This window comes from Haliotis asinina, chromosome 11 (genome assembly GCF_037392515.1).
Source record: "Haliotis asinina isolate JCU_RB_2024 chromosome 11, JCU_Hal_asi_v2, whole genome shotgun sequence".
Taxonomy (NCBI): Eukaryota; Metazoa; Mollusca; class Gastropoda; order Lepetellida; family Haliotidae; genus Haliotis; species Haliotis asinina.
Window position 1 is genome coordinate 13854797 of NC_090290.1, and position 15962 is coordinate 13870758.

The window sequence follows — 15962 nt, forward strand, 5'->3', positions numbered from 1 at the left end:
GGACAGTCAGAATTTCTGCCCCCTATTTTTTGGCTAAGGTGGGAAGTAGTGTTTTGAGGATGGACGCATGAGTACATCAGTCACATAATATCTTGAAATACTGGTATTTGTGGTTGATAAATAGCACAGGCCTCATCTGGCAAGACACTCTCTGTCTTCAGTGTCACATAAGGAAATCATAACTAATGATCTAGGGAAGGAAAATGATCTTCCCTCTCATCAGCTGAGCTTGCAGGAAATAGGCAAGATTTGTGAAAAAAGGTGAATGTCTCTGCATAGATACAATGTAATTAATGACTGACTATGGTCTTAATAATCAAATGCTTATTTATTGGCCATATATGTTCTCTGATTCATCAACTGATAGTATGTTATTGCCTGAATAGGCAGATGCATTTAACTATTAATAACATATTCTCAGTCATTCACAAGAAATTGATGAGATTTAAAAAAAAAAAAGACCATTGGTATTTCTTCATGCATGTAATGGAATTGTTGATTATGGTGTAAATAGTTTGAATGTATTTATGCTGAGATATTAGCATCTTTGTTTGGAGAGAAAGTCTTCATACCAGCATCAGCCTTAGTCCTTATTTTGGAGATGAAGCCATGTCGTAGAAAGGCAAGGATGTAGAGATGCATGTTTTTGGGGAAGCCTTGTCGAAGAGAAGCCATTTTGTAGAGGAGCAGTGTCATGGTGTGGCCATGTAGTATAGAAGCCAGGCTGCAGGTACTGAGTTCACCCCCGTACAGAGTCAGTAGATAAGGATGTCATGCCTGTTTTTAATCAGTGTGTAAAACTTGCATTGATTGGACAAGGAAATGACTCCCAACCACATGCTGTTTGAAAGGTTTAGTTTGGTTTCACATATTTGATGTTAGTATTACATTTATGTTTATTTAGAACGACCTGTTGATACAACTGACCAGCATATCTGGATTTATTTGTGAAGACTTGGAGAAAGATTTACCCTCCTGTGATTTCACTTTTCTCCTAGCTGGTGACAAACTTCCTTCCATGGTCAGTTTCAGTATGTGAACTGTCAGAAGACTGACTGATACAGTTCAGAGGGCACGATTTATTGATTATCCACAGATCAATAATTGATTGTTCACTATGGTACTTCAGCCAAGCCCCAAATGCAACATTTGAGGTCCCTGCCTAGGACCAGCAGTGGTGTACATCAGCATGGCAAGTTTTGTTGATCTGTGGCTGTCGATTATGTGAAATGTACTTCTGATATTGACAATGGATGAATTATTGTCAATTTCATTGAGTCAAAATGAAGGATTTTTTGTGCGATGGATACCAGAGGGGCTGGTCGTGGAGGCGTCTGAACAAAAGGTACATGTAGTATTTAGTCAGGTAGCTACTAGATTTTCCTAAAATGATTTAAACGAAGTTAGAAAAGTAGTGGAAGTGACAAATCTTTGAATGCTTGTGATAAGATCAGGTAAGAAGAACAGACGGTGATAATTCCAACTTGTTAGTTTATTTTAGTAAAACAGTTTTGTAACTTTGTTAGTTTCGATAGAATCACTAAATATTTCAGGTGCTCAAAATCCCATGCCTGATGCCCATTACAAGTCAGTTTGCATTTTGGGCAATCAGATAATGGTGTCTGACTTGTCCATGGACTACTTGATTATTTCTGCTGAGAGTTTCAGACAGCAAATAATCTTGGATTTCATTTCATTTCTGCTCAAAATGTATCTATTAAATTTTGCAATGATAATAATGTAGGGTTATCTTTCTTTGCTACTGATCACTTTTTGATAAATAGTCCAGTAAACATTAACAGCAAATACTGTGTTGATTTATTCTGTCATAATTTCATCATGATCATTATGTCATGGAAACCCAGGCAAGTGGAAAATTAGTCAGGACAAGTCACTTTCTTGAAGTCACTTTGAAGTCCCTGCTGTATTTAGATGGGATATTCACTGACATTGTGACAATCATACCGTAGGTAGACACTGAAACTTGAACCATTCAGCTACCGTGCTATTGACCAACTCGGCTGGGAATGAATAAGTTTCATTTCATTGGGATCTTCAGTCATCAAGTGTATTCATTAAAGATATTAAATTTCAATATAAACATATTATTATAGGATATGTATAGAGTACACATATCAAGGCCCATATCTTCATTAGTGTTCGTAATCATTTCTGCATGATAGTCTGTAATTATTGTTAGAAAGTCCCTTGTGTATGGAAATGTGTTGTTACGTACATCTCAGTAGACAGGAGGAAGTCGCGTTCTAGTGTCCAGTTTAATTAGGTAATAGACGTACCTTGCAATGGCACACAGTGGCTTACCTGGGAGAAAACGGACTACACCTGAATAATTTAGTTGGCTGCAAATTAGATCCTTCGTAATCTAGATCTCCAGTAGCGACTATTGACAATACCTCATTATAACACCAATATTAGTATCATGCCTGACATGTAGAGATTCTTATCTTGACGTGTGGAAAGGAATACAGAGATATCAACCCTCAAGTTTACATGCTTGTCGGATCCTGACTGTGTGCGTTGAGTGGTGTAATAGCTGTGACGAATAGAGACGCGTTATAAAGGGGTTTGTTTGGAAACGTCACTGAGGTCGGCCATTCAAGCATGTATTTCAAGTTGAGCGGGAGACTGAGTGGAAGGTGTTATTTAAACATGTCGCTTGCAGGTAAACAGGCCTCATTTTTTAGACGTGCAAGACAGTGATATTTTATGTTGTCAGGAATGGATGATGCCTTTGAAATATATGCCTAATTTTGCCCAACAAAGAAACAGTCGGTGAAATGGTTGGAGAAGTGTGTGGTTTGTCCATGTAGAATCACATATTGATTGCATGCCTGTGACCACCAAGCCATGATATGGCACTGAAGAGATTGCCTTCATGTACATTGCATGTATATCTGGGAATGACAGTGGTCCCACACACTGTTTGATTGGCAGTTTGCATGTAAATAGCACCTGTCTGGCTGCAATGTGGGAGTGGGGGCTCTCTACTCTCACACACTCTGACACACACTTACACTGTCAACACAAAGGTACCCACGTCTACAGAAACAGCCCCATGATATATACTGCACACATGGCATTATAAAGAAATATTCCTGTGGGTGACTTCAGTACTGTTTGTGTGATTGTCACTTGAATGTCAGCTGTGGTAGAGTTGTTTTGATTTTAGATTTTTTGTTTTTCTGCATTGAAAATAATGCATGTAAACATGTTGACATTAATTGTGTATGATTTGTTGATAGAACTTGACTAAATAATTTTAGTTGATGTATATCTCTTAATGTACCACATACATATTCAAGGAAAATATTAAATAAATGGGAGAAAAGTATATTTTGCAATATGCAGATTTAATATCTTTGAAAATTGTATGTAAGTGATAATGTTGGATAAGTGATAGTAATACTAACAAGGCAATATTGTTTACATGCAGTTTGTACAATATGCATGTAATATGTGCAACAGTAATTGTGATATCAACAATCAGCCTGTGTGTTATAATCATAACAATGAAAATGAGAAAGTGACAGTGCATGACCAAATAGAAATGACTGTTGTGAGATTGCTAGTCGAAGTGTTATAATGATACATGTCATCAGGAATGTTGATATTGACTTCCTGTCGGGCAGGAAGTAATGCCCTAAAAAACAATAGTTTCCTGTAGAGACCCATTACATCAGCTGTCATTGACTTAACAGAGGCTTGTATTTTAAATAATTTCATTTGGTTTGGCTTATCATGCAAAGTATGTGAATGAAACAGACTTAAATTACGATAATGTTTTACCTTGCCAGACACTGAAAGTTAATTGATTTGTTTTGTTCTGTTATAGGAATGTATTCCTGGTCATACTTTACTCACTGCGCGTAACAAGTCAGAAATTGAAATTTAAGGCTTTTCAGAAGGAAATGTGGCACATAGAGTCTTATAGAAATGCTCTGGGTGAAATCTTGCGATATCATAGTCCATATGTTGCTTCTTGTACTAGACTGGACTCAGGTGGTGCACTGTTGGGTTTTGTATGGACAAACTGGTTTATTTATCTTATGACGTTGTGGCTTTAAACATACATCGTGTCCTTTCTTGCAGTTATAGCTCTGGTTTTGTTTCAGACATAGGTTTGTGTGTGCCCACCAGAGTTTCTCAACAAGTTGGCTGCTGTGTTCAGCTGTTCACTGAAGAATAGTAGTAGTAGTGTCGTAGTTTAATGCTTTCCAATAAAAGATAACAATGTCTTCGTCTTAAACAGCCTGATTTGATAAAACATGAGTTGCCATAGTTTAGAGGTCAGCAGAGCACAGATAAGTTAAAATGATGGTAATCATACCAGCACGCAACTATTCAACTCATGACCTTGAACTTTAGATAGAGGGTCTGTCATTTTTGGTGATAATTGTTTTTCACTTTCCTGGTTTCTGTCCTTGTCATTTCTTGTTTTGAAACTCATATTATATTTTCTTGAGATTAAATATGTTTGAAATATGGTACATATTTTTACAACAAACTTGGAACTAGGTTTGGCATGAGTGGACCTCAGATCCTTTCACATCAGAAGTAGTTTGCTACTTGTCATAGTTTCGTATCACTAACCTGTGCTTAAAATAAGGTCTGTTACACATCGCATGGTGATACCTTGAAATAAGCTTCAAATATATGTCAACATTTTCCCAACAATTATGAATAGGAATCTGATTGCACATTTAGAGATCCATATATTCATACAATCAGGAGGGTCACCATTGTCTGTGTAAAGGAGGAGAAAGCACGCAGAAAACAGGGCACTCATAGAAAATAAGTGATTTGTTTGGTGATGTTGTCTTTGATGCACCAAATGATTAGCTTTTCGATGTCCGGATTGTTAATAACGTGTTGTGTTTGGGGGGCACCATTGAGGATGGATAAGTTACTGTGACAATGATGAGCTTCTTGATGTACGGACTGTTACTGACGTGTTGTGTCCAGGGGGGAACCGTTGAGGATGGATAAGTGATAAGCTTTTGGTTGAACGGACTGTTACCAACGTGTTGTGTCAAATGGGACACTGTTGAGATGGGATAAGTTACCATTACAATATGATGAGCTTCTAGATGTATAGACTATGTTACCTTCATGTCATGTCTGGTGAAACACCATTGAGCTGGGGTAAGTTACAGAGGTGAAGGATACTGACATGTATTGATTGACTACAGGTAGACACCAACACTCATACATGCCTGATCAGCTGCTATTAAACATCTCTACTGTGGACGTACACAAAGGTATTGGTGGTGACTGTTACCACTTCAGTGGATGGCACAGTGTAGAAGGTAGTGCAGTGATGGGGAGGCAGTTATACAGGATACAGCTATTTGATAAAGCGGGAGGAGGGGAGTGTACACAACAGTTCCAATGGTCATTTAATAACTTTAATAAACTGGTGTTCTGTTCCAGCTGGAGTCACTACGGGTTCAGCATGAATCTCAGATGGCGGCTTTACAAGGTGAACTGGATGCAGAGCGGGACCGCAACTCCCAGCAGGACTTGCAGCTACAGGAACAACACCAACAGGTAACAGTGTTGATGGTGTCACTGAGTGGAGTAGGTCCACAGTGTCCTGTTAAATCTGCTTGAAAACACATAAGAGATTTTCTTTGTAGTTTCTTCTTTTGTCCAGCAAAATGAACAGTTAAGTATTTAAATTATGACAGCAAGGCAATGAACAGATTATTTATTTCTCACTATGATATTTGCAAATGTTGGCACAGAGTGTTGCCCGGCTGCGAGAAGAGTTGGCGGAGGAGAAGGCGGCTTTGTTGGATACTGTGTTGACACAGATCTCTGAGCTCACTCACCGACAGATCCAAAAGGCCAAACATGATAACAGGGTCAGTACCTTCATCTGCCATCTTCTCTTGGTGTGTTTGATATCCACATCAGACTTAGTCTTGCTATATTTGTTTGATGCTGAGTTCTTAAATTCTGACTGATTTTTATCCTTGGTTCTTCGTTTTCAACTGAAAAAACATTCGATATCTTTCAACAAAATTTGGTTGATATATCAAACATAAGTTAAAGTGGTGCCTTTTGCTATTTGCATATTTTTGTCACTTTTATTTTTCTTGGTTTCTGTGGAAAAGATACAGACTTAGTCTGAAGGGAAGGAGTGACCTTTGTTTCTGGAAGCACAACGTGAAAACTTCTTAATATCTTTATGCAAAACTTGACAGATATATGACAGATCTTGACATGGTGCCTTTTGCTCTTTACAGATTTTTGTCATTTTTATTTTTCTCGGCTTCCATGGAAATGATTTTTATGTAGTCTCAAAAAGGAAGGATGGGCTTCGTTTCCAGAGCACAACTTGAAAATTCTTAATATCTTTCTTCAAAACTTGGTAGATATGTGAGGTAGACCCCAGAGTGTTGCCTCTTGCTATTTACAGATGTGTCATATTTATTTTCTTGATTTCCAAGGGAATGATTCAAACTTAGTCCAAAAATGCATCAAGTAACTGTCAGATGATATGTTCTTTCAAATATGTGGGGGCCATGGGGATGACTCTTGTTGCGTTATATTGATTCAGAGTGTCTACATTATGATGAACCGAGAGTTCTATGACCACAGTGAAACACCATGAATAACAGAGAAAACACTATCATTTTTATTGTCTGGCCAAATCACCAATGATCGTTCTGAAGCATCGTTTAAGAACCGAGAATCACTAAGAATGTTTCTGCACCTGCACAAACGTCAAAGTGGACTTTCAGCATGTGTGTTTACAAAATCACGTCACACGTATGTCCATTATGTTTTGCCATTACTTCACAACTATAATTCAAAACCATCTTCCTTCTATGAATCCTTGAATTCCTCATACAGTTCAAAATGAAATGACACATGGTCTTTGTCACCAAAACCAAGTGTCTCAGTGAAATCTAGACAAATGTATCAGCCATCTCAGATTGTACACTGTGTATTGTTTTTCTCATACTGCGATTGATCTGTTTGCCTCCTCGTTGCATGAACTTGCTTATACATTTTAGAACATACATCGGAAAAGCATGGTAGAGATAGTGAAATAAAAACGTGTGTATTCCAATTATTTCCACCATTCAGCACAATGTATCTTAGATTCCGTAAGTGTTACGCCATGACTGATGTAAACTCACACACAAAGATGTGGGCACTTCTCCCTATTGCCCCTGATCACAAAGAAAACAAAACGAAAATAACAATCAGCAGATTGTTAGAATGTGTCGGACTGCTTACATGTCACATTTATGCATATACGTTGCTTAAACCAATGAAAATTTCTTTCCAAACATCCTTCGCACCCATGTTGATGAACATGCCATTTTGAGAAAGTCGCTTCCCGATAGTGACGTCATATGAACGTCAACATTTTTAGACACATTTTACAATTTCATTGAGGTGAGGTTATGAATGAAAATACCAATGATCATTTCTATCTTGCTGCTTACACTTTCAGTTGTAATGCTTCGTTCATATTTTTACATCTGTGTTTTCACGTGATTAGTGTCAGTATTTACGTCTTTTGACTTTGGGACTAGACAGGAGACCAGTCTGGCAGCAATTACGTCAGAATCAAAGGGTGTTGACTGTGACTTGTTTACATCCGCAAACAGTGGCTTCATAATGGCATAGTATTTCAGCACTTATTATGTGGGTTATACGTTCATTGTATGAAAAATGAGTGGTTCACATAAGAAAAAGAAAACTCTTTGTGTACATTTTCCCTCTCACATACCCACTAACCTACCTGTCACGCAACCACTAACCCACTCATCCACTGACCAACTCACCCACCATCTTTCTCATCCATTGATCCTCTCACTTACCACTCAACTCACCCACCCACCCTGACTCACCATCTCCCTACCTCACCATCTTCCTACCTCCCTTGTTCTCCAGGATGAAGTGGACCTGCAGGTGAAAGCGATGAAGGTGGCGATGGAGCAGATCCACACAAGTCAGCTGAACCTGGTGCGGTCAGAGCTGGAGGCGGAGCACGCTGCCCACATCGCCGATCTTCATCAAACACTTACCAAAGAACGACTGACTAATGTGGAAACAACGTCCCACAGCCAGTCAGATACTAGTAGGTGTTGTCATGATGTGGTATAGCTTCTCATGAGTTCAAAAATCTTTTTGAAAGCCACTTAACACAGGGCAAGTGACTTTAAGAAAGTAACTTGTCCTGACTGATTTTCCACGTGCCCTGATTTTTTGACAAAATGTTTCATGTTAATGTTTACTGGACTGTTTATGGAAGAGTGATAAATTTCAAAGAACAATAGCTCTACTTTACTATCACTGTGAAATTTAATAGCTACGTTATGAGCAGATATAAAATGAAAGCCAAGTCTATTTGCAGTTTGAAACCATAAGTGGAAATCACTAAATCATGCCCTGTGTTCCTAGCATGTAATTCACCCAATGTTTTTGTGTCCAGCCCCAGGTGCTATGTCAGGGATAGGTCCAGTGGATGAGAGACTCACTCACAGATACCAACAGCTGGTTCAGGTGAGTGTGCAGCATGTGTCAGACCACAGAGATACTGTCAGTGAGGAATTTCCAGTTTCCTGAACCTGCATTTACTTCTTAGATAGTTAACTTATTGATATGTTGTCTGTTTGTGTGATTACACTGTTGATTAATTTGGGGTAGGGTAATAGTAATCAGATTTCTGTTGATATTTCCAGCTGTGTAAATGTGCATCCCAGTGATAGTTGATTATGGCAGCAGCTAGGTACTAAAGATTTAACTTCTAGTTTTGGCATCATGGGATTAAAATACGCTGGTTGTATTTCTGCTTGTTAAGTCATTGATAGTGTAAGATGTGTTTTAGCATCATGTTAACGATGTCAAGGTGATCAATATGTCCAGGATAATGATTATGGATTGAAGACAATAATGTTTGACGATAACTTGGATTTCTTGGTTTGTCTTTCAGAGGATCAATGAGCAGTTGGAACTGCAGGTACTCCGTGACCTTGAAACGCCCCCTGGTGGTGACCCAAGTGACCTTACTATCCCCACTACTTCAGAAGGTAACTTCAGTGGTCAGATATAAGATGTTATGATTCGAAACATGATGTAAGATTCTTCTTAGTTGGATGCATTTAATATATGTTTTGTTTATTTGTTGTGTTCCACACTCTGCATTCTTCCAGCTGTAAGAGACGTGATGATGGTCTTCAGCAGCCCATGTTTGCCACCAAAAACATCTGTGCTGTTGATCACTTGATTGTCGGGTCCGGTCTTGGTTATTTACAGACCACCGCCATATGGCTGGAATATTACTGGGTGCAGCGTCAAACTAAACTCACTAACTCATGCTGTACGATGAGAGTCTCTGATCATTTAAGTCTGGACCCTGACTATTTTTCTACCGTGGCCTGATCACACTTTCACACTAGTCATCTCTGAGTATGTTTGTCTCCATGGGGTGCCTTTCATGAAGCACCCTTACTAAGGTTAAACTCCCATTCTTAACATTTGACTAAGGTTACCTTAGTGACGTATGATCACCTTAGTGCTTTGCGAAAGGAGACCCTGATCTTCAGGAGTTAATATGTTTGATTGGTTGCTGTTTCATAGCAGTTCCCAGTTTGAACCCTCTCAATTTGATTTCTGTGCAATATCAAACTGAAGGAAGCACATTTACTCTTAGAAGTGTATTCCAAGTTGCTCAAGCCTCTTACCATGAGTTATGTCCCTTTGACTTGGTTTCAGCAATACGAAATCTTCTTGAGAGTCAGCGAGAAGAGATCTCGCAGCTGAGAAGTCAGATGTTATCAGAGTATGAGACGATGTTGCAGTCACGAACACAGGGTGTCACATCACAGTCAGAGCAGGTGGCGCTGTTGCAGCAGGAGATGGAGACACTGCAGGCGCAATATGAAAACCAAGTCCGGACGTTCCAGGAGAAACTAGCACTGACAACAGGTGTGTAATATTGGGGGGTCACCTAAACATTGTATTGTAGTATACTAGGGGATAAGGGATGAGGCATTGATCGTACATAACACCTTGTTTTCTATTTATTGAAGTCAGTGTTAACGTTAGCATACTCAGTTGCAGCCATTTTGTTGTCATGGATACAGGGGAGATAAATGAAAAACCTCAGCCTTGTTTCTGTTTCTTGTCAGTTTGTGCTGTTTTTATATTTTAAGATACTAAACTAACCTTTGTTCCTGTATTGTTCAGTGCTGTGTTGTTAAATAAATATTTAAATGCTGTGAAGTGCTATTGATATTACCTCGAGGCCGTAGGACTTAGTGAAAATAATATTAGGTAATGATCTCTATTACATAATTATAAATTCTTGATTTAGATTATGTAAACAAAGGTTGTAAAATGTTTTGTCACAGTTTTAGCATGCGTTGTTCAGACTTAATGACCTGTCATAGTGCTCTTGATATCAACCACTGGGTTGTCTGGTCCTGACTTGGTTGTGAAAGTGCAGGAATAGTATTATCTTTACTGTTTTTGTCTGTAGAGTCTGACAAGGAAAAGATTCGAACTCAAGAAGAGCAAACCAAAGAGCTTGAAAACTTGAGGATGTATTATGAGAAACATGTGCAAGAAATAGAGAAAACATACTCTGATGAAATCGCTGATTTGAGGACTAAGTATGAAACACAGCTCAGCAATATGTTAGCCAGCACTGATAGAGATTCTGAAAACTTGTCGGATTCAAGAGAGTCTGAGAAACTTGCTAAAGAGCGAGCGTACGTGCAGCGGACAACCATGTTGACTGTTATCACTGACAGTGATGAGTCGTCTGCTGCTGAATCACCACGTGGAGCCACCAAGTCTGTTTCAAGACTGTCAGATATGGAGAAGCTGGTTCAAGAACGGGATGTCAAGATCAGTGACTTAGAAAGATTGCTTGAGGAGGAGAAAATACGATCAAGAGATTCAACTGAGGAAGTGAAACTTCTGAAAGATCAGTTAAATGAACAAGAAAAGAGAATTAGTGATTTGAATTCTGAACTCTCTGAAAAAGTGAATACGATTTTGGAGCTCCAGAGTGTTGTGACTGATCGGGAGAAGGATGTTGAGGACATCAAGATGGTTGTTTCTGACAAGGAGAAAGTTATCGAGGATCTTCAGATGGTTGTTGCAGAAAAGGAGAAAATGCTTCAGAACATTGAGGATGAAAAGGAGAAATATTTGAATGAGTTGCAAGAGAAGGATATCAGGAGTGATGACTCCAGTAGTGTGGATTACTCCCAAGACAAGCATGAGCTCATCACGAAGCTGGAAGAGCTTGAACACTCCCACAAACAGGAGCTGGAGTCGCTTCGACATGATCTTGAACATGAAAACAAAGTGGAAATCGAAACTCTACAGTCAGAGTTCAAAGTTCAGCTGGAAATTGAACTTAAACGGCAAGCTGCGGAATTACAGACAATACATGAAGAAAACGTGAAGAACTTGGAATTTAATCAACAAGTCAGTGGTGATATAGTGTCAAGGGAAGTAACTACTGTTGAGACAATCGTTCAGCAGTCAGCCCCAGTAAACACATGTGACAGTGACTTGAGTTCCTCAGGTGGAATTTCAAGTGCCACCACGGCTGTTGCTGTGGATGTTGTTGAGGATGGTGTTGATGCTATTCCTGACGTGAGTGAAGCTACAGCCGATTCTAACACTGATGTTACAATACAGCTAGAATCAAGGATTAGGTCTTTGGAGGCAGAGTTAGAGAAATTACAATCTGAGCGAGATGAACTTTCCAAGAAGCATCATCAGGACATAGAGAATCTTCAGCTGCAGTTAGATGAAGAAAGGGAAAGAAATGACAAATTTGTTTCTGGTGAGTGATATTTTGCTCTTGTATGTTGAGCCAAATAAAATTTGATCGTTCGTAGATATCAATGCTGATCATGTTCCTCATCCTCAATGCTTGTAGAAGCTGATGAGATGGTGGACACAGTGCTGGACCAGACTGATGTTTACCACCCCTGTTCAAATCTCAGATTCACCCTTATATATTTCTAGGTGTATTTACTAAACCCATGCTGGTTGGTGTTCGTAAATTTGTAAACATTGAAGATCTACATCACTTTGGGTTTCACTGAATGTCCAGTTGATGTCAAACAGAAATTCTGTTTGTGTTAATCTCAGCTCACTCTCTTATTATACTCTGATGCACATTGTTGCACAATCTGTTGACCACTGGTTTGTCTGACCGAGAGTTTGCTGTCAAGTTGTTGTGATGTGCCTGGATTCTGCTGACTGTACAACATCACTATGTGACTCACTGTTGTAGAAATGGATGACGAGGAGCTGCTGAAGGAGAAGTACGACCAGCAGCTCGAGCTGTCCAAGCAGTTGATGCAGCAAGAGTTCACTGAGACGCTGGAGTCAGAGAGGGTGAGTCAGTCATGTAGCTTATAGACCCACAGTGAGATACCAAAATGTTGTATAACTTGTTCACACACCATAGTCAGATAACAGGTGCGTGTGTGCGTGCGAGTGAGCGTGTGAGCTAGAGAGAGAGAGAGTGACACTTGTTCACGGACCCACAGTCAGATATTGTTGCGTAGCTTGTTCACTGACATGCCGTCACATACCAGATCGTTGTGTGGCTTGTTCACAGACCCACAGTTGGAGAACAGATAGTTGTGTAGCTTGTTCATGACGCACAGATACCAGATTGTTGTGTAGCTTGTTCACAGATCCACAGTCAGATACCAGATCTTTGTGAAGCTTGTTCACAGACCCACAGTCGATAACAGACAGTTGCATGGCTTGTTCACTGACCCATAGTTGGATAGCAAATGGTCTTTTAGTTTATTCACAGACCCACTTTTAATTTAGAAAGTAACGGATGGCAGGGTATATAACCTCCTCCTGACCTATCCTGATGCTAGTTTGCCTGTCACAAGGCCAGATATTTATCTTGTTTGTAAACAGATATGTTGTTGCTGCTCTGATCATATTGTTTTGTGTAGTTATGTAGACTGTCTACCAGAACTTGGGCAGTGTGATTCTTAGAATGCATGCATATTTACACATCATCTATGTTGCCAGATCTTGATTTGATTTTGTACCATGTGACAAATTATGGCATTAAACTCTGGGTAGGAGAGTGGTTACCACGTGAAGTCTTCACTGATCCTGAGTAGTCCCCATATTACTGAAGGCTTATATTTGATTCTCATTACAGAGAAATAGAGGATATTATTACAGAATTACACTCACCTACTTTATGACCTTATGACTGGTAGTCATATCTGAATGAAAGATCTTTATCAACCTGTGTTTGTCTTTCTAAGAGTGACAGTGAGGCTCCACTCCTTATGTAGGCTTGTGCTCCTACTATCTATCACTGGTTCATGTGATGTAGACCTTATTGTTTACAGCTCATGTAGACCTGACTCTTTACACACAATGCTCATGTAGACCTGATTGTTTACAGACCATGTTCATGTAGACCTGATTGTTTACAGACCATGCTCATGTAGACTTGATTGTTTACAGACCTTGTTCATGTAGACCTGATTGTTTACAGACCATGCTCATGTAGACCTGATTGTTTACAAACCATGCTCATGTAGACCTGATTGTTTACAGATCATGTTCATGTAGACCTTATTGTTTACAGACCATGCTCATGTAGACTTGATTGTTTACAGACAATGCTCATGTGGACCTAACATTTTACAGCTCATGTAGACCTGTTTACAGCTCATGTAGACCTGATTGTTTACGGACCATGCTCATGTAGACCTGATTGTTTACAGACCATGCTCATGTAGACTTGATTGTTTACAGACCATGCTCATGTAGACCTGATTGTTTACAGACCATGCTCATGTAGACCTGATTGTTTATGGAACATGCTCATGTAGACCTGATTGTTTACAGACCATGCTCATGTAGACCTGATTGTTTACAGACCATGCTCATGTAGACCTAGCATTTTACAGCTCATGTAGACCTGTTTACAGCTCATGTAGACCTGATTGTTTATGGACCATGTTCATGTAGACCTGAGTTTTTACAGCTCATGAAGACCTGATTGTTTACAGCTCATGTAGCCCTGATTCCTTACAGACCATGCTCAGGGAGACCTTATTGTTTACAGACCATGCTCATGTAGACCTTATTGTTTACAGACCATGCTCAGGGAGACTTTATCGTTTACAAACCATACTCAGGTGGAACTAATTGTTTTCAAACCATGCTCATGTACCAGGAATATTGTGAGTGCCATGTTAAATACTCAATCACAACAAACAGTTTTACTGCTGTCTGAAGTCAAGCTTATCTTCTCACACCTACAGCACTGAACTGTAAAGCAAAGAACACAATTATATCTACTGAGTACAAGAAACCTGATCTTCACACAAACTCTGAAATACAAACTTGTTAACCTCAGTACTTATCGTTGACTTATCACCCGATCCAAGTCTGGCCTCGTATCATTGATTTCCCATAATTCCAAGTGTCAGTCACATTGAAGGTAAATGGAAGACTCACTTGAAGACGACTGTAATCAGTGTTAGTCAATATAGAAACTGTTATGTGGTGTAATTGTATCACTGACACTTTGAGGAGGACAGCCTAAGAATGAAGCGTGTTTGTGTCCGTCCCACTGACCTGATATTACTCAGTGTTCCGGCAGTTTTGGAAACCGTTTTTGGTTACCAAGTTGACATTAATGTATTATGAGGTTTTGTGAATCTGAGAATAAAGTAATATCAAATAGCTTTGAATTAATTTGAATAATTCTTTGTAATTATTTCAAAATAATTTCAAATTTAGATCAGTATGGGAAATATTCCAAGGTGAAAAGAACTGTCAATCATTTTGGTGAGTGTTAGGTACTTTGCCGATTTATGGTGGACAAGACTCCACTGGATGGCATTAGTCTGGTCTGGAGCACAACCACATGCAAGAACCACAACACTGCTAGAGCTGTGACGATATATCGTAGTATCGACAATTGTGATACTTTATCTGATGATAACTATATTAATACTTTTTTTGTACTGTGGTATGCATTGTTCACCTTAAAATTGTTAAGTTCCATTTGGAAATTGATGTTAATGTCAAGATGGACCCTGTTGCTTGCTATCAAAGTAAATCTTTCAAAGAAAAGCACTAGCATCATGATATGCATCTAATCAAAACATACAGTTCCAAGATAGCGTGATACCCATTGTATTGTGAAATTTCTGTATCGTCACAACTGATGTCCCACCACTACTGGCCCCTACCACTGGCCCCACCACTACTGGCCCCCCACTAAAGGTGTTCCGATTTATTGAAATAATGGAAGGTTGGTTGCAGTGACCAAATGACCAAGCAATCGATCACATTTCCTCATGATCGAACACAAATAATTTTTGGAACTATGCCCCACCACCATGCCCCACCACTACTGTCCCCCACCACCGGACCCCACCACTACTATCCCCCACCACCAGACCCCACCACTACTATCCCCCACCACCATGCCCCACCACTACTATCCCCCACCAACTGCAGGCAGACCCTGTGTGGAGAGATCCTAGATTATGACCAGTGTAGTAGCAGTACTTACAAACAAGCTGCTTGAGTGTAGCACTGTGGAGAGGTCACACGACAGGGCAGGTTTTGTGTGGGACAGACAAACAGATCTGATTACCCCGTGGATTTAGGAGGAATGTCATAATGGTTTCTTGTGTTGTATTGACAATGTTATTGATGTTTGTGTCTGTTGGTCACTGGGAGTAGTCAGTTGGGTCAGTGCTGGGATTCATCATGAAATGGTTCAAATGGAGATAGTCACTGAAGGTAAGTTAGAGGATTAGTAAACACTGTACATAATAGTGCTCAAATATATACATGCATTCATGATAACCACATTAGCATCACCAAGATCTGTTATGGATAAATCTTCTTTTAAGTCTTTGGCACACAATGTTTCAGGGTCCTTGCAG

General features: G+C 39.5%; 1 protein-coding gene across 1 annotated transcript in view; it reads left to right on the top strand.

The window, feature by feature from the left end:
* Window positions 1–15962, top strand: part of LOC137256074 (muscle-specific protein 300 kDa-like) — a 140103-nt gene that overhangs the window by 65672 nt on the left and 58469 nt on the right. The window contains exons 9-16 of the mRNA XM_067793767.1: window positions 5452–5568; window positions 5766–5885; window positions 7933–8119; window positions 8474–8544; window positions 8975–9071; window positions 9757–9969; window positions 10523–11845; window positions 12302–12405. Coding sequence (XP_067649868.1) covers window positions 5452–5568; window positions 5766–5885; window positions 7933–8119; window positions 8474–8544; window positions 8975–9071; window positions 9757–9969; window positions 10523–11845; window positions 12302–12405 — 2232 coding nt within the window. The remainder of the gene's footprint in view (window positions 1–5451; window positions 5569–5765; window positions 5886–7932; window positions 8120–8473; window positions 8545–8974; window positions 9072–9756; window positions 9970–10522; window positions 11846–12301; window positions 12406–15962) is intronic.